Source organism: Drosophila guanche, unplaced genomic scaffold (genome assembly GCF_900245975.1).
Source record: "Drosophila guanche unplaced genomic scaffold, DGUA_6, whole genome shotgun sequence".
Classification (NCBI taxonomy): domain Eukaryota; kingdom Metazoa; phylum Arthropoda; class Insecta; order Diptera; family Drosophilidae; genus Drosophila; species Drosophila guanche.
This window is the reverse complement of record NW_022995743.1, coordinates 16,104,524-16,120,711: the sequence shown is the minus strand read 5'-3', so window position 1 is coordinate 16,120,711 and position 16,188 is coordinate 16,104,524. Positions and strand designations below refer to the sequence as shown.

Here is a 16,188-nt window from a genome sequence, read left to right as displayed (position 1 = left end):
GACCGGACATGCATGCTTCAAATGAATCAATCTATGTATAACGTATAAGAATATATAACTCTAATGTAAAATGTGTGTGTGTCTAGGGTTAAAGAGCAGAGCATGGTTTTTAAAAGCGACATAAATATGTGTACGAGTATTGTAAACAGCAGAAATAGTTAACCGAAAGCAAAAACGAACATTTTGATCTTCCCCCGATAACCCAATGGGATGGTAGCATTCTCGTACCACACGAACAAAATATATTTATTTATTGTACTCCTTGTATTATTTATTTTTACAACAAGCTAAACAAAATCCGTCTACTGGCAATATTTCTTTGTTAGGTATTAAAACAAATTCTTTTATGTTTTTTTTCCAATGCATTCCACTGTACTTACAACAACAAATTACCAAGATATATATATATTATACATATGTATATTTTTGTTAATCTATTGAGCCACTTAATAAGAGGTAACATTTTTTAGTGGCATAAAATTTGCCGCGAAAGAAATCAAAATGCAAATCATTTTTGTTCAATCTGTTGCGTACGTGTTCGTAAACTTAAGCCTAAATATATAAATTAGTGGATATTAAATACAAATTGTATATTATGTTTTGATAAATCACATAAATATTGAGAACTTTATTCAAATTAATACGTATCCAAAAGAAAACAAAAAACAAAACAAATATCATTGTGTTGCAAGAGTAAAAACTGGGTTTTTAACGGCAAGAAATTAAATAAATTTCAATGTTACTTGTTAATGTATGGAAAACGAAAATATATTACACATATATTGTTATAATTCCAGATACAACGCAATCTAAAGCAAAAAAAAGTAAATAATATTGATCAAACCAAGTTTTTGATTCAGCAATTATCCATAATAGCAAGCAATCCACTCAAATGCAACAAATCGACAAAAACACTAAACAACTAACAAATTGCACTTTAATGTTAACAAATGAAAAAAAACCTTAAAAGGGAGAGCCCTTCCTTCTGGTAGCCTTTCCCTTTAATTTTCGCTGTTGTGTTTTGTTTTATAACAGAGTTTTGCGAGTAAGTTGACTTCGGTTTAAATGTTTTTATGTATCTCCTTCAACTGATGTTTCGTTTCCGTCTAGTTTTTGTATTATTTACGTACACACTTGATGCACTTTTGGCATTCAATATTGATGCTAGCAAAATGTCAAAGCGAAATTGAGAACGTAACACATTATTTTGCCTAACAATTATCCATATAAACAGAAACGAATAAAATATTGAATAAGAAAAGGAAGTCTTTCACCAACAAAACTGTTTTAAATTTTCAAATTTTATTAACAATTGACAGTGGGAAAAAAATCAACAAATGCAAAATATTATCGTATGGTATCGATTCGTTGGACACTAGGTCTGCAGTATGGAGACGGGCTCTTGCATAATCTCTTGAATCTTTGCCTCTGGCACAAGCACACCGTTGGCCAGCAGTGTGTGAACAATGCCATCAAGTTTATTGCCACTTGAGCGTGCTTGTAGCACGAATTCAGTGTCCTGCAGAATGAACTTGGTGTCCGTGCCGCCGTGAACGAAAACAGACTGCAAAATGGTGGGAAGGTTGTGGAATACTAAGGGTAACTCTTTTTATTTTGCCACATGTTTTGACACTCACCTCCTCCTGGCGCAGGTCATCGTTTACGTAGAGACTCAGAGTATCAAGCTTGAGCATTATTCGATACTCCTGCGGAGGTGTGTCGGAGGTGCTCGACGAATGGCAGGTGCTGAGCCACAGCCGGTACTGACGTGCCACGTCCTCTGTGTACTGGTCGTGTGACTTTCCGTCGATGTACAGTGAGTACTCGTACTTGAAGCCAGGCGCCGGATCAACGCGTATAATGCAGCGGGACTGATCGATATGAAAGGTGTCCTCACCGACCAGTTTAAACATCCAGTCACGCCGCAGGACCTCCTGCAATGAGTTATGACAGTGCTCAGTGGGGGATAGCATGTAATCCACTTAAAAACAATGAAAACGAGAAGGGACGTGTGAGACGCTTCTTACGCGTCACAACTTTAATACCCGGCACTCAGTACTACATCTGCACCTTAGCGGTGTTTTGTCAAATTTTACATATTTTCTTCATCTGTCATCTTCATCCACAACACTTCTTACACCAACACGCTCCTTTAGCTCGCCGCCCTTCCCTAGACCCACACACTGTTGACTCGCGTCAGAGGCAGAGGCCAAAGCAGAGTGAGAATGAAAGAATGTGAAAAAAACAACAAAAGCTGCGGGACAGGGTGGGTTTAGCCACTGCAAAATTCTGGCTAAAATAATGATCCAATCGGATTTGGTGATCAGATAGATATGGCCATTTTCTACGGAATGGCGTTTTTAGTTTTCTTTTATCTTCAAAATTGTAGGTTTCGGAGGTTTTCGCCCTTTTTGCGGGGGCGGAAGGGGCGGGGCTCATTTTTAAATACACTTGTAACAGTGTGAGCAAATTTTGGTGGCTCTAGCTTTAATGGTCTCCGAGATCCAGGCGGAGATCCAGATCAACAAGACGGACGGGAGGACGGACAGACGGGCGGACAGAAAGACATGGCTCAATCGAATCGGCTATTGATGCTGATCAAGAATATATATACTTTATGGGGAAACGTTTCCTTCTGTGCGTTACATACATTCACTTTGTGCACAAATACAATATACCCTATTTACTCTTCGAGTACCCGGTATAACAACAAGTTTAATTCCATTCTTCGAGATACAAACAGTAATTACATGGCCGTACACTATGCAAATACTTCACTCCTCCCATCCCCGCCATCCACCGTTTTCAGCATGGGGTGGAAAAACTTACCCGACTATTGACCCAAATCATGCGCCGCCCGCTAGTTGTGCCATGTTCCAACTCGATGCGGTACATCTACGGAAAAATACACAACATTTTCATGGGTTTCAGCTGAGGTGTTTTTGGGTAATACGAGTACGCGTACCTTTCCATTGATAGGCACGCACCATTGGGCTACTATGTTCTGTTTGTTGTAGCGCTGGTCCTCGGGCACATGATCCTGCGTCATGATGGGCTGCGTGGACAGATTCTCCAAGCGCAGTGTAGGCGACAAAAAAGACATTGACTCGATCCAACTCCTTGCCCCCTACTCTAAGGCGTCGCACAGGTAGTAAAAGAATCAATAGTACCCATTAAAATTCAAGTAATTGCATTTAAAATGCAACAAACAAATTGGTATTATACAACCGCTTAGGTTCTTTGTTTAGTCAAAAGTTCAAAGAACTTTGCTTAAGGGTCACAATGAGGGTTTGAACTAATCAAAATCTAGATTTAGCTGGTTTTACTTTACGGGTCAGAAGCGATTGCACCTTGCCTTCTTTTGTGGCCAACGAAGTAGACGCGATTTGGTTAGATTTTGAATAAAGCCCCAAACTATTGCCAGTAAACCGCAAGAACGAACCGCACGTTGTTAGCGCCAATGGCACACTAAACAACATACAATATAAACCAAATGAAGGAACAGAGAAAAAACTAGTCGTTGGCCGCCTGCCTTTTGGCTTTTAGTCGCGTTTGTCGGCCTCTGCTGCTGCTCGAAAGGCAAAAGAAAAGTGCAGAGAGCAGAGTACAGAGTCGCTAGCAAGCGACTCCGCATGGCGCCAAAAACAGAGTTGATTTGATGCCTCCAGCACTGGGTGTGTGCTAGTGTGTGTATGTGGTTGTATACACTCCTCAATACCCATAACCCCCACTTGCGTCGTTGTTCGCATAAAAATAAACTTTGCGCCAAGTATGCAATGGTTTTTGCATTGCAATTGCCATGCCCATTCCCAAGCCCATGCCATCCGTGGTTTTGGAGAAGCTCCAATTGAGCGAATATACCCTTACGTATGCACATATTTTATTCTAGATGACAATTATATGGCCCAGGGGGATACATATCCACACCCACAGTCTTCACCCGGCCCTTTTGGCAGCCTTTGGCTAGGGGCAATCGTCGCAAATAATTTGTCGCATTTTGTTTTGTTCTCGTGTTTATGGCGCAACATTTTGTGGCCATAAATACACGCCGGAAATGCTAATGACCGATAGGATGGGGTAGGTAGGATCACGGCACGGGGAGGAAGAACTGCCACGTTTCGTGGCAACAGCAGCAGAAGAACTGTGAGAAAAGTTGGCGCCTCAATCGACCAGATCCGATATTGATAAATGTATTTGGGCCAGATTGGGTAAGGAACCTAAAAAGAAACAGGCAGCACATCATATGTCAAATCGAATTGCTTGGAACGCCTTGGTTCAGAGTGGGGTAACAAAAACATATGCCATCTCCACGTCAGAGTCGCAACACGCGAAGGTCACTGGAAACGCGCCGTTTGGAGTCGCTCTCAGTTGTAGTTGGGCTTTGGTATGTGGCAACAACAAAAAGACACCAACACACACAGATAAGGAAACATTTGACAAGGACAAGGTCCAACACCCACCAGCGCACAACGCTCTATCATCGGCGAGCTCAAAGTGTCCGTGTATGCCTGTGCCTCTCTCTCTCTCTGTTTGCTTCTGTGTGTCTGTGTGTAATTATTATTATTAGTGCTATATAAAAAAGAAATGTGTGTGTCTGCACACAGTCATCCTTTTTTCTGACGCCCGCCAGCGGCTCTTCTTCGGCGCGATGCACAGTGGGTGCTTACAGAGTTTTACGTGTAAATATGTATGGGTACATGAAAATATTAAAGAATTCAGTTATCAGGAGCTGAAGAGTTGATTTATTGTTTAATTTTCGTTTACTTCTAGAAGTAAAGTATCTTCCATGGAAAAAATGTTTTATGGGTTGTGAAATCAGGAAGGGCATACAAAAAGTGCACCATTCGATGAGGTTTACTTGAAAAAGTAAAGGTTCAAGTTTTCACTCATTTATTAATCCTCTCGAGCACACTGTATTCGGTTGCGCTTTTTCGTTGCCTACTTTCCTGCGGAATTTACCACCGCAGCGCTGTTTGTACACATTTTTTATGCAAATATATTTGCCGAAAGTGCCGCCGCAGACAACATTCGTTGACGATGATGATGTTGTTGTGGGCATGTGGGTAGTTGCGGTCTCCATAACCCAACCCATCCCGGTGTCCACTGTAGGATTGCGTGCCTCGCTGGGTGTCGGTTGACAGGCACACTACGAATGTCTCCGACAATTAATTTCCATAGATAATTGCCTGTCGATAACGACAGCGCCAGCACCAGGGACATTAATCACTAAGCCCGGCTGTTTTTGTCTGTTGGGTGGTTTGATAAGATTTAATCAAAACTATGGCGAAATGACAAAGTGAAAGTTGTATTTCAGTGATTTGTTGTAACGCTCTTAAATCAAATTGAATTGGCAAAATGTGTGCGCTGGCTTTAGTTAGCTAGATTTGTATGCATGTGTGTGTGTGTGTGTGTGTGTGTGTGTTTGGTGTTCTATGTACTAGATAAACTGAATGGATATAGCAGTGCTCGACTTTGTATAACCAGCTACAAAAGAACATAATACTGATCACAACGCCAATATAATAGAATGCGAAAGAAATCTCACTCCCACTCTAATTTCGTTTCATTTCGTTAACAATTTTCCATGGAAAACAATGATTGGATACATTTCTCAATTGGACAATAAATATGGAGGAGTGTGCGTATGTGTAATGTGTAAATATATATATATATAGAATTTATATTGCTGCACTATAACAACTAACATAAACAGCAACTATCCTTTGTAATCGAGTAATTTATCTATACATATACTTAATTTTGGGGCACAAATTTGAACGACGCTGGGCGTAAGTTGTAGGCGCTAGTTGTAGGTATTTTTGCCTGATTATCGTGTCTATATATGTATATACTTGTTCGTGTGCGTATATATATATATATATATATGCATATGTTTACTTATAAGTAACGCTAATTGCACTATTTAAATAAATACGGGTACGTCTTGCTGTCAGAATGAGTGCTTCCCAACTTGAGATACAAATGCGTTATGCATTTAAGCTAATTAAGCTACATGTCTATAATTCATAATTGACACAACTAAATATTGCCTTTTGCTGATCGATCGCTTACATAACTATTTACAAAGAATACTGAGTAATCAAATTAATTTTGGATAAATCTAAGCAAGTACAGTCATTTAAAATAAGAAATTCATAGAACCATTTTCGGAATAAAGCGTAAAAAAATACAAAATGAAAATGAGTTAGAATATAAATACAAATATCATCCATATCATGAGGTTCCTCATCTGTTTAGCGAGTAGTTACTTCATCTAGGTATGTGGAAAATGGCAGTTTGGATGCACCTATCTATCATATATGAAAAGCGTAGGCTCTGTTAGCTGGCAATAGTTTTCTATGACTGATCTATGGATCGCCAGGGCGGAAGAGGTCGCGATTTATCAACTAACATTATGGTATATCCAAGCGTTTTGATCCAAAATTGGCTTTTCAGCTCCATTCAGGAAAAATGCTGTAGAAAAATGCACAAAAAGTCTTCGGTCTCGTGATGGGAATCGGTTTAGGTTTAGAAACAAATGGTCCATCATTTTCTTGACAACATTATGTTCATGACAGTGCCACTATTGAGCAGCACCCGTTTGGCATCCTTTAGATTCGCATTGGTCAGGTCGTAGCCATCTATCTCAAGCAGCTTGTCGTTGACGCTCAGCAGGCGAGCAGCGTTTGTATTGGGCGTAATGGCACTCACAAAGATGCCCACCTAAAGAGCAAACAATCAGAATCTATTCTGTCTTTAAAATATGATTAGCAAAATGACTCACGTGATTGAGCAGCTCGGCTACGTCAAAGCCCATGCTGTGCTCCCATTTGAGGGTAACCTGCTTGACTGTTGGGTTCTTGTGGACGCCAAATATCCAGGTGGACTTTTTGTGACTTGCCCTGGAAGTGTTATTGGTGGCCGTGGAGTTCATTGAGTGCTGCGACAGGCTATCATCTGGCTCTTCTTCCTCATCCTCGGGACTTTGCTCCAGATTGCTGACGTTATTTTGGTAGTCCAGTTGCTGTTCGATGGGCTCCTCTTCCTGAGCACCAATCGCCGTGGTCTTAAAGTTGCTATTCAGAGCATCCTGATAGATCGTCTGTTCCAACTGCTGCTGCTGTTGCTTGCGCTGTCTCATGGACTCGTACAGATTAAGATCCTCGGGAGTTTTCTTTGTGTATACTCTAGCTATGTGGTAGGGTGGCGGCTCTAATCGAGGTGGCGGCACTCCCTGCTGCTGATGTTGGGGAAGCTGCTGCTGCTGTTGCTGCAAGGGCTGCAACTCATAGTCCTCCTGCTCACCGTTCAGATGTGTGGTGGGTAAGGTATTGGCCTCGACATACAGCTGCTGATAGTGCGCCTCGTAGTTGACCAACGGCAGACCGTAGTACTCTTGTGTAGGAACCGGAAGCTGCTGCGTGGTCGCCGGCTGCTGATAGACCCCATAGATATGAGCGTTCTCTGGCGCAACGCCGTATATTGCACTTGCTGCGGCCTGATCCACAACATCTTGTTCGGCATTGCTGCTATCACAGTGAACTTGGCCATTGGGCACCACGCGTGCCTCCCTAACTTCGTTGGCATTCGCCGACGTCGCCGCTGCCTGGGCTTGTCGCACGTATTTCGCCATTTGGCGCAGCTCCTTGGGATACGGCGTGGGTGACCGCATTAGCCGAACGGATCCTGCCATCTGCTCCGGCGTGGGAGTTGGCGGTGCAGCGACATAGTTGGGATAACTAGGAGCCGGCTGCGTTTTGGCATTGCTCAAGATGGTGGCCTCCTCGGCAAAGCAGATGCGTCGCGAGGGACTGGCATGCGGATGCTGCTGGTTAGCGTAGACAAACTCGTACTGCTCCTGAGCCTGCTGCTGGGCCTGCATGCTGTTCATCTTGAAGGTGACCTGGGGCAACATGAAGCAGGTCAACTGTGTTTTTGTACTGGCATCCAAGTATTGCAGGGGCACCAAGGGCTGCGACTGATTGTCGCTTAGCCACAGCGAGGTGAGATTCACTAGGTTCAGCATGGAGACGGGCAGCGCGTTGATATAGTTGTTAACCACGTTGATGACCTTCAGCTTCCCCAGGTTGCCTATGTTGTGTGGCAGCGCGGACAACTGATTGTTGGCCACACTCAAGACACTCAGCTGCTGGCAGCTGCACAACTCGTCGGGCAGCTGGCGGAGCTGATTCTCATCGGCGAAGAGAAAACGCAGATTTCGCAGCATCCCAATTGTGCTGGGCAGGCGGATCAACTTGTTGTGACTCAGGACCAGTTCCTCCAGCTGCTCCAGGTAGCTAATGCTGTCGGGAAGCTCCGTCAGGCCGTTCGACTCGCACTTGAACGTCACCAGAGACTTAAGCATGCCGACGCTGAATGGGAATGCTTCCAGGTTGTTGGAGCAAATGGATAGAACCTCCACATTCCGCCAGTTGCTCAGCTCGCTGGGCAGTGTGTCCAGTAGATTGCCATTGGCCTCAAAGTGCTGCAGCTCGCGCAGTCTACCAATGTTGGCGGACACGCGGCGTATTTGATTAAAGTCGATCCACAGCTCTCGCAAAGATTTCAGCTCACCAACAACTTCGGGCTGCAAATTGAATTGATATTGATGTTATTCATATTGATGTGGTTCCATGTTTCACTCACAAGCTCTGTAAACTCATTGCCACCAATATCCAGACGCTGTAGATTCACCAGCCGCACCATCGACTTGGGCAGCGTGATGAGGTTGTTGAGACGCAGCTCGAGAATCCTCAAATTGACCAGCCGTCCAAAGTTGGCTGGGAGAAACTCCAGGTAGGTTTCGTTCAGCAGCAGCTCCTGCAGGGATATAAGCGAGGTAATTGCATCTGGAAGACGTTGTAGGCTGTTGCAGCTCAGATCCAGACGGGTTAAATGCTTGCAGGCTTTGATTTCATCGGGCACATTGACAATCACTGAAAGAAAACAAATCTTAATGAGTATCAATTGGGGGATGGCGAGTTATTAATCTCACTCACGATTCCGATTGAGATCCAAATTCTGTAGCTGGCGCAGACTCCCAATGGCCTGGGGTATGCTCTCCAGATTGTTGCTGTTCACGTGGAGCACACGCAAGCCCTGACAGTAAAACAACTGCGGGGGCAGCGATTGCAGCTAAAGGAGACAAAGGGAGGTTAGCAGAAAACGACATACAACAAAGGAGCAGCGGACTCACCCTTGTGGTGCTCAGGTAGAGCTCCTCCAGCGTCCGCTCGTGCTGCCAGACCTCGGGGAAGTCGGTGAGCGGTGTATTGCTATAATCCAGCTTGTCAATCACCTCCTCGTGCTTGAATTTGAAGCAGGGAAAGCATTTGCTCAGGAGCGGCATCTTTAGTTATATTTACATATATTGCTAGTCGTTCGATATTAAGGCACGGTTCGGGTTGCTGCAGAACAAAAAGAAGAGCACCCAACTGTCAGACACATACATACCGCATGCATACATATATGGTGCGGTAAAGCAGGCTGACTTAATGGGGTCGAGCCGAGGGATTGCCGCATAGCTCACCTATGATTCATCGCTGAAGTTGGAGCATTACTGTGGGTCCTGCTCCATTACATTCCAAAGCCATTGACATTCTTCTCACTTTTTTTTTTGGCTTGTTATTGTTCTGTCCACCAACACTAGCATGCACATATGCACACACACCTACACTCGCATACACAAAAGAGACTTCTTAAGCCTCTCTTAGCTGCTCTTGTGCATGCACTTCGCTGTGCTTGTGGTTTACCATTAACTCTTATTCTAATTAAATGCGATTTGATATTATTTAAACCATCTAATGCAGTTTTATTTAATGTTTTTTTTTTGGTATTTAGTTCGATGATGGGGCTGTCGATATTCTTGAAAATGTATGTTCTGTGTTGCTCTCGATATTTGTTTATGAGTGATGCTATCGATGATTGTTGATGAGGGCATGCAAGGTGTTGCCTTGGAAATGTTCGAATACTTGAAACAATATAAGGCTTAGTTAAAAAGTGTGGTCGTGTGTAAGAGATTAACAAATGATAGAATGTAGGGCGATGTAATTTCATAGATTGATGTGTAAGTGTAGGTGTAAGTGGAACTAGTTCCAGCGGAACTATCCATAGAATATACCAAAATATACTTTGTCATTTTAAAAATATACAGTAAATAAACCAAAAACTCTAAATCATATTGCTCTATTTTATAAATTCTGATTACATTTACCAGATGGTTAAGACTCTCAGCACTAAACCGACAATTTGATTCGATTCATTAATCAGTTCTCCACAAGATTGGCTAGTTGTTACGACCTCATTTTATTTGAATTAAGCTTATAACTAGAGCGGTCAACAAACAGAAAAAACATAAACGTTACGTGAGTAAGATTGGACTGTTACGTATTTGACAATTTGTTGGTTGTCAACGGGTAGGTATTTGTTGTATGGGTCGACACTATTTCCATATTTTTATATTAAAATTAAATTTTCAAAGCTGATCTCAAACATTAATAATGACTTTATCTTAGACTTACATGTTCTTAATCTTTTCATATGTTTTCTATCTGGATACGTTCTCGATATCTATAGTCTGCAAAATTTTGTTGAGATAGATTTCCAGCACAGGATTGACTTGTTTTGCATTGATTGGAGCCTGAGATCACCATCATTTCCTCGAATCCAGGATATCCTTCCCACAAGGAGTTCTTTATGTGGCCTTAATCCGTGCCATGTTGGGGAGCAATTCTGATAACTTTTCGCAGCATGCTGCTGCTCCCTACAATTTTTGTTGCCAACGATGGGATGGTTTAAAGGTTATACCTTCTCATTTTCAAAATATATCGTAAATACAAATCGTAAGTCGTTTTCCTCAATTTTGATATTTCATTTTACCAGCTAATTTTGACTTTCATCTTTAAAACTATAATTTTATCCAGTATTCTCCAATTAATATTCATTTATTAATGTTAAAATTTCAATTTCCAAGCAGCTTATAAACATCAACGACATGACGAGTTGCAGGTGTCATTTTTTTCAGACTATCGATAGATTAGCTGACATACATAGTTCAGCAAATGAGCAACAGATGACGCCAGAAAGGAGCCGTTTGGATTCAAATTAAAACAAAGTAAAAACAAAAACAACATTTTTTTACAAATGCAGTGCATTTGCTAATTTAATATTTGTTTTCCATTTCCTGGCGGCGTGAGCGTGTGCTCACTGTTGATAACGAAGGTGTGTTAACTTTGCAATAAAGTAAGCAACCAATCAAGGAAATTAGCCATTTTCGAAGCTTCAAAGTTCAAATGGGTTAATGCGTATAGCCGAACGGCCGCCAATTAAAGCCCTGCTCGATGCTCCAGCCCAACCTATACTTTGACCGGTCAGTGTCGTCAGGTTTTCGTGTGTCGTCGTGTGAAAATTATACAAATAACGGCCACTTTTGTTGTTAATTTTTGTGTTTTTTTTTGTGTTGTTGTTGAGTCTGTGAGCATTGACGAATTTACACTTCAAACAATTGTTAAACTATACAGCATAGTGCAAATAAGTACGTAATAAACCACTGGCAGCTATTTGCAAGAGAAAACTTTGTGCGAGACGGCGTGGGTCGGCAAATGAAGGTGGAGATCTCAGTTTCGGTTTAAATGCTGTACGCTGCAGTTGATTCCCTTTCCGCCGGATAAGTCGTTGTGAGTGGATATGGATAGCCGTGGATTGTTAATGTTGAATATGGTTTCCCCCAAAATATTGATTAAAGTGCGTCCCACCAAGATTTCTAAATATATCTACACTAATAATGCTTTATTGCATAATTTGTGACCGCTGTCCACTGCTGTTTTTCCCACAGTTTACCTAGTGGATTCGCCCCGTTTAGGATCGATTTACATTAACAATTAACAAACATCTGTTATGGCTTTCACAACCAATTATCACCATGGCACGGTATTCCGTACGTGTATTAATAAGTAGATTCGAATCTACTACGGCTCCTGCAATTAAAACCACCTGTCGGCCTGAGTTTCATTGAAGAAATGTACTCCATGACCCACACTGGCACACGCCACAAGAGGGCGATAGCAGAGAGAGATATGGAAATGGGTAGCACAACCCCCAGGCAGAACACACCCCCACTTGGGCTCTCGCTTATCACTGGTTCATCCCCACTAAAAATGAGAGCGCTGTGAGAGGGAGCGAATCGGTTTTATTGCATTTAAATTGGGTTCTAGGTCCTCGGAAATATCTTCGAGGAGTCTTTTTTGTAAGGAAGATGTCGTGTAATTTGGATTTTGTTTGCTACATTTCGAATACCTTGAGCACCATTACTTCTTCTTGCCCTTGCCCTTCTTGGAGCCCTTGGCCGCCTTCACTGTTGCCGGCTCTACCGTTGATGCTGCGGAGGGAGCTCCTGCGGGGTCGGTAGTAGGGGCCTTCTCTGCTCCACCCTTTTTGGCAGTTTTGGCAGAATCTTTCTTCTTGGCCGGCATTATCTTAAAACGGAAGTTTATTTAATTAATTATAGTTTTGAGCTGAAACATACCACACCTTGATTAAATTTGGAAATATGCAAAACAATTTTTCCGGGCAGAACCGATAGCACAAAAATTTGATGCTTAGCTCTCGATATTTGGGAGAGAACTAATTTTCCAAATGTTTTTACAAGCTTCTACGTAACATTTAAAGTTCAAGACCTGCTTTATGTTTTTGATTTTAATTCGAATTTGAACCGTTTCGTGAATCGGTTGACTCAGAATATTTCAACCGCCGCCCTCATTTTGCGCCTGCCATGGGGGCGCTGCTACTCACCCGCCGTGCGCACTGGCACTTGGCCACTCTCTCTCTCTCTATCTTTCTGTCTGTATGTGTTCCGGGTCCGTGGAACTCAACGCTCCCATTTTCCTGCATTTGTGAAAACGGAGCCAAAGAGTGCGCACCAAGACCAAAAGGGCCGCCAAAGTTTTCTAGTGCAATTTTAGTTATTAGCGCAAAAGTACAACTAATTTTGATAGCAAAGGCAAACCCAGCAACCCTTGCCACACAATACTTGATAGATAAACATTTGTACAAACGGCATCTTCAATACAATCAAGCAGGCGACGCTTTTCCCGACGTCAAATAAAAAAAAAAAACAAATTATCGATTTTGGGACTCACGTGAAGGCCGGAAAGTGTTTTCCAAACTCCGACGGTCTGAACGTATTATAAATAAACTTCGCCAAGTGCAATAAACCCAAAAAGAGGGAAGAATGGCAGCCAAACGGAATACTGTCACCACAGACGTGCCGGAATCATCTGTCGCGCCAGCTGAAGGAACCGCCCTCACCCTGGACCCACGCTTATCGCTCCGCGTCGACAGTGTCATACCCAAAAAGCGGTGAGCTGAAGAGGATAACACTTAACCATTCTTATCAATCGTTATTAAATATGTATCTTCTTTCTATCCTTACCACAACAGCCACGAGGCGTTGAAGTGGTTCGGCTGGGGCTACAACGACTCGCAGTTCTATGGCCAGAATGGCATCATCTGTTTTCGGGGCGACAAGTGAGTGTCCATGGGAAATGTTGCACATTTTATGTTAAACCACCTTTTCTCTCCCCGCAACAGATACCCCTTGGGTGGATGCGAGCTGCCGAGCTTTACCAAATGGGTGGAGAAAAAGTTCGAGCTTACTGTGGACCCCAGAAAGCCGTATCCCCAGCTGCCTCAGACGTACCCAAGGCCCGTGGAGAATGCGCCCTTCCTGAGCGAGCTGCGCGGCATCACCAAAGTGGAGCACTCGCTGGAAGGCATCGACCGACTGATTCGATGCCATGGCCAGACCCTGAACGACATCTACAGCCTGTGGCACAACAAATTTCAACGCATACCCGACGTGGTGGTGTGGCCGCGGAGCCACGAGGATGTTGTCCAGCTGGTCCAGCTGGCCCACAAGCACAATGTGATGATGGTGCCTTATGGCGGGGGCACGAGTGTGTCCGGGGCAATCACCTGTCCGCAGGAGGAGAAGCGAACGATTTGTGCCTTGGACACGTCCCAGATGAATCGACTGCTGTGGCTGAACAGGAAGAACCTCACCGTCTGCTTTGAGGCGGGCATTGTGGGGCAGGATCTGGAGCGAGTGCTACGCGAGCAGGGACTCACGGTGGGTCACGAGCCCGACTCCTACGAGTTCAGCACCCTCGGCGGCTGGGTGGCCACCCGGGCCTCGGGCATGAAGAAGAACGTATACGGCAACATCGAAGATCTCGTGGTGCGGGTGCGCATGGTGACTCCGAGCGGAACCCTGGAGCGTGAGTGCAGTGCTCCGCGCGTGAGCTGCGGTCCGGACTTCAATCACGTGATTCTTGGCTCGGAGGGAACGCTGGGCGTGATCACGGAGGTGGTGCTGAAGGTGCGTCCCCTGCCAGCGGTCAAGCGCTACGGTTCCCTCGCCTTTCCCAACTTCGAGCAGGGAGTTCTTTTCATGCGAGAGGTGGCCCTGCGCCGCTGCCAGCCCGCCTCCGTCCGGTTGATGGACAACGAGCAGTTCATGTTCGGACAGGCGCTCAAGCCGGAGAAAAGCTGGTGGGCCAGTCTCGTGGATGGACTGAAGCAGCGCTATGTAACCGCCTGGAAGGGCATCGATCTTAGCGAGATCTGTGCCGCCACTCTGCTCTTCGAGGGCGACCTCAAGGATGTGCAGCGTCAGGAGTCCATCATTTACGAGATCGCAGCCAAGTTCAAGGGCTTTCCAGCTGGCGGACAGAATGGCGAACGCGGCTACATACTGACCTTTGTGATTGCCTACATCAGGGTGAGCCTCGACCCTATTTAATCTCAGTTTGCAAAAGACTAAAGCAATTTCTCTCTAGGATTTCGGTCTGCATCAGGGCATTGTGGCGGAATCATTTGAGACATCGGTGCCCTGGGATCGTTGCAGTCTGCTCTGTCGATCTGTCAAGCAGCGTGTGGTGTCGGTAAGTACATTGCAGCCATTCGTCATATCTCGTGTGTAGACTCTTCCTTGATTTCTATCCAGGAATGCTACAAGCGTCAGATTACATTCTACACGATATCGTGTCGTGTGACCCAGACCTACGATGCCGGTGCCTGTATCTACTTTTACTTTGGCTTTCGCTGCGTGGACGTGGCCAATCCTGTGGAGCTGTTCGAGGCCATTGAGCACAGTGCCCGCGATGAGATTCTCTCCTGCGGCGGCTCGTTGTCCCACCATCATGGAGTGGGCAAGATTCGCAGTAGCTGGTATCGCAATGCGGTCACCGAGACGGGCAGTGCTCTGTACTCGGCGACCAAGCGGCATCTCGATCCAAAGAATATCTTTGCCCTGGGCAATCTCCTGCCGCTGGAGGAGGATACGCAGAAGCCAGCACCAGCACCACCTTCAGCACCACCACCGAAAGCCAAACTGTAGAGTATTTTCCGTAGAGTTGTGTATTCCGTGTGCTATTCTAAATCCCATTACTGATTTCCTATTAGCTTTTGTGGTTTGTGTTATTTTTGTAACGGGCTCATGTTTTCAATGAGTTTTTATAAATAAATGGAATAATATTTGTAACTTCAATGTAGATCGAATGCACTGAGAGCAACCGCAAAACACTCTACGCAAACTACATCTCCACCCAGTGGAGGCTCTCTGAGGTCTGGTCTGTTCTGTCAGGAGTGGCAGAGGCTCACTTAAGCCAGTTCCAGACATGGCCAATCCCAATTTTGTGTATTTGTGTCTTTGTGTGCGTGTCGGGGCTTCAGACCAAATTCAAATTGTCGATCATTGTCTTCTCATCTGCTTATCGAAGTCATTTGCGGCTGACAGAGCAGCGTCCACGCCAGGAGATCAAATGTCATCAAGTTGTCAACTTCGTTAGCATGCCACAAGGCAACCGGGAAGCAGGCACTATCTCCCTATCTCTCTCTCTTTCTCTCTTCGCTCACTCCTTGGAATCTGGCTAATGGGAATGTGGCAGGCAGCAGGCAGCAGGCAGCCAGCTGCTTATTGATGGTCGCAGAGGAGTCGTTGTCGACTGTCTTGCCTTGTTACCCTGGCCAGTGGGTATCCATGTCCATGTGCATGCCCCCTAAGCGCCTTTAGGACATGCAAACACACACGTACACAAACATGCGCATATGTACATGAGAGGACTATAAATAAAGATTACAATCAGCCAAAAGTTGGCCAAAAGGAGTCCCGTCTAAGCCACGGGACTGCCG

At 44.4% G+C, this 16,188-nt stretch overlaps 4 protein-coding genes across 4 annotated transcripts; 1 reads left to right on the top strand and 3 right to left on the bottom strand.

Moving 5' to 3' along the window:
- Positions 1–1,315: 1,315 nt before the first annotated feature.
- On the bottom strand, positions 1,316–3,506 carry LOC117578407 (fas apoptotic inhibitory molecule 1). Its single transcript, XM_034263866.1, has 4 exons — positions 2,966–3,506; positions 2,830–2,895; positions 1,638–1,934; positions 1,316–1,564 (listed from the first exon to the last, which is right to left on the bottom strand). The coding sequence occupies exons 1-4, from the start codon at positions 3,101–3,103 to the stop codon at positions 1,376–1,378; spliced, it is 690 nt and encodes a 229-aa protein (XP_034119757.1). The 5' UTR covers positions 3,104–3,506; the 3' UTR covers positions 1,316–1,375.
- A 2,143-nt stretch (positions 3,507–5,649) lies between these two features.
- On the bottom strand, positions 5,650–9,864 carry LOC117592710 (protein lap1). The gene is made up of 6 exons (XM_034263864.1): positions 9,530–9,864; positions 9,197–9,407; positions 9,000–9,135; positions 8,647–8,936; positions 6,785–8,587; positions 5,650–6,723 (listed from the first exon to the last, which is right to left on the bottom strand). Exons 2-6 carry the CDS (start codon positions 9,347–9,349, stop codon positions 6,547–6,549), a joined length of 2,559 nt encoding a protein of 852 aa, XP_034119755.1. The 5' UTR covers positions 9,350–9,407; positions 9,530–9,864; the 3' UTR covers positions 5,650–6,546.
- A 2,303-nt stretch (positions 9,865–12,167) lies between these two features.
- LOC117578408 lies at positions 12,168–12,903 on the bottom strand. Its single transcript, XM_034263867.1, has 2 exons — positions 12,790–12,903; positions 12,168–12,473 (listed from the first exon to the last, which is right to left on the bottom strand). The coding sequence occupies exons 1-2, from the start codon at positions 12,886–12,888 to the stop codon at positions 12,306–12,308; spliced, it is 267 nt and encodes an 88-aa protein (XP_034119758.1). The 5' UTR covers positions 12,889–12,903; the 3' UTR covers positions 12,168–12,305.
- A 110-nt stretch (positions 12,904–13,013) lies between these two features.
- LOC117578406 (alkyldihydroxyacetonephosphate synthase) lies at positions 13,014–15,540 on the top strand. Its single transcript, XM_034263865.1, has 5 exons — positions 13,014–13,356; positions 13,438–13,524; positions 13,588–14,776; positions 14,835–14,939; positions 15,002–15,540. Exons 1-5 carry the CDS (start codon positions 13,229–13,231, stop codon positions 15,392–15,394), a joined length of 1,902 nt encoding a protein of 633 aa, XP_034119756.1. The 5' UTR covers positions 13,014–13,228; the 3' UTR covers positions 15,395–15,540.
- The last annotated feature ends 648 nt before the right edge of the window (positions 15,541–16,188 follow it).

What these genes read in the sequence shown, in the direction of transcription:
- LOC117592710 (XM_034263864.1), bottom strand. Translation starts at nt 9,349, where the DNA reads ATGCCGCTCCTGAGCAAATGCTTTCCCTGCTTCAAATTCAAGCACGAG. An exon ending in TTTGGATCTCAATCGGAATC is followed by an intron (nt 8,937 to 8,999) that starts GTGAGTGAGATT and finishes GTTTTCTTTCAG; the next exon opens with TGATTGTCAATGTGCCCGAT. An exon ending in GCAATGAGTTTACAGAGCTT is followed by an intron (nt 8,588 to 8,646) that starts GTGAGTGAAACA and finishes TTCAATTTGCAG; the next exon opens with CCCGAAGTTGTTGGTGAGCT.
- LOC117578406 (XM_034263865.1), top strand. Translation starts at nt 13,229, where the DNA reads ATGGCAGCCAAACGGAATACTGTCACCACAGACGTGCCGGAATCATCT. An exon ending in AGTGTCATACCCAAAAAGCG is followed by an intron (nt 13,357 to 13,437) that starts GTGAGCTGAAGA and finishes TTACCACAACAG; the next exon opens with CCACGAGGCGTTGAAGTGGT. An exon ending in TCAAGCAGCGTGTGGTGTCG is followed by an intron (nt 14,940 to 15,001) that starts GTAAGTACATTG and finishes ATTTCTATCCAG; the next exon opens with GAATGCTACAAGCGTCAGAT.
- LOC117578407 (XM_034263866.1), bottom strand. Translation starts at nt 3,103, where the DNA reads ATGTCTTTTTTGTCGCCTACACTGCGCTTGGAGAATCTGTCCACGCAG. An exon ending in GCGTGCCTATCAATGGAAAG is followed by an intron (nt 2,896 to 2,965) that starts GTACGCGTACTC and finishes ATTTTTCCGTAG; the next exon opens with ATGTACCGCATCGAGTTGGA. An exon ending in TGATTTGGGTCAATAGTCGG is followed by an intron (nt 1,935 to 2,829) that starts GTAAGTTTTTCC and finishes AACTCATTGCAG; the next exon opens with GAGGTCCTGCGGCGTGACTG.
- LOC117578408 (XM_034263867.1), bottom strand. Translation starts at nt 12,888, where the DNA reads ATGCAGGAAAATGGGAGCGTTGAGTTCCACGGACCCGGAACACATACA. An exon ending in AGTGCCAGTGCGCACGGCGG is followed by an intron (nt 12,474 to 12,789) that starts GTGAGTAGCAGC and finishes TTCCGTTTTAAG; the next exon opens with ATAATGCCGGCCAAGAAGAA.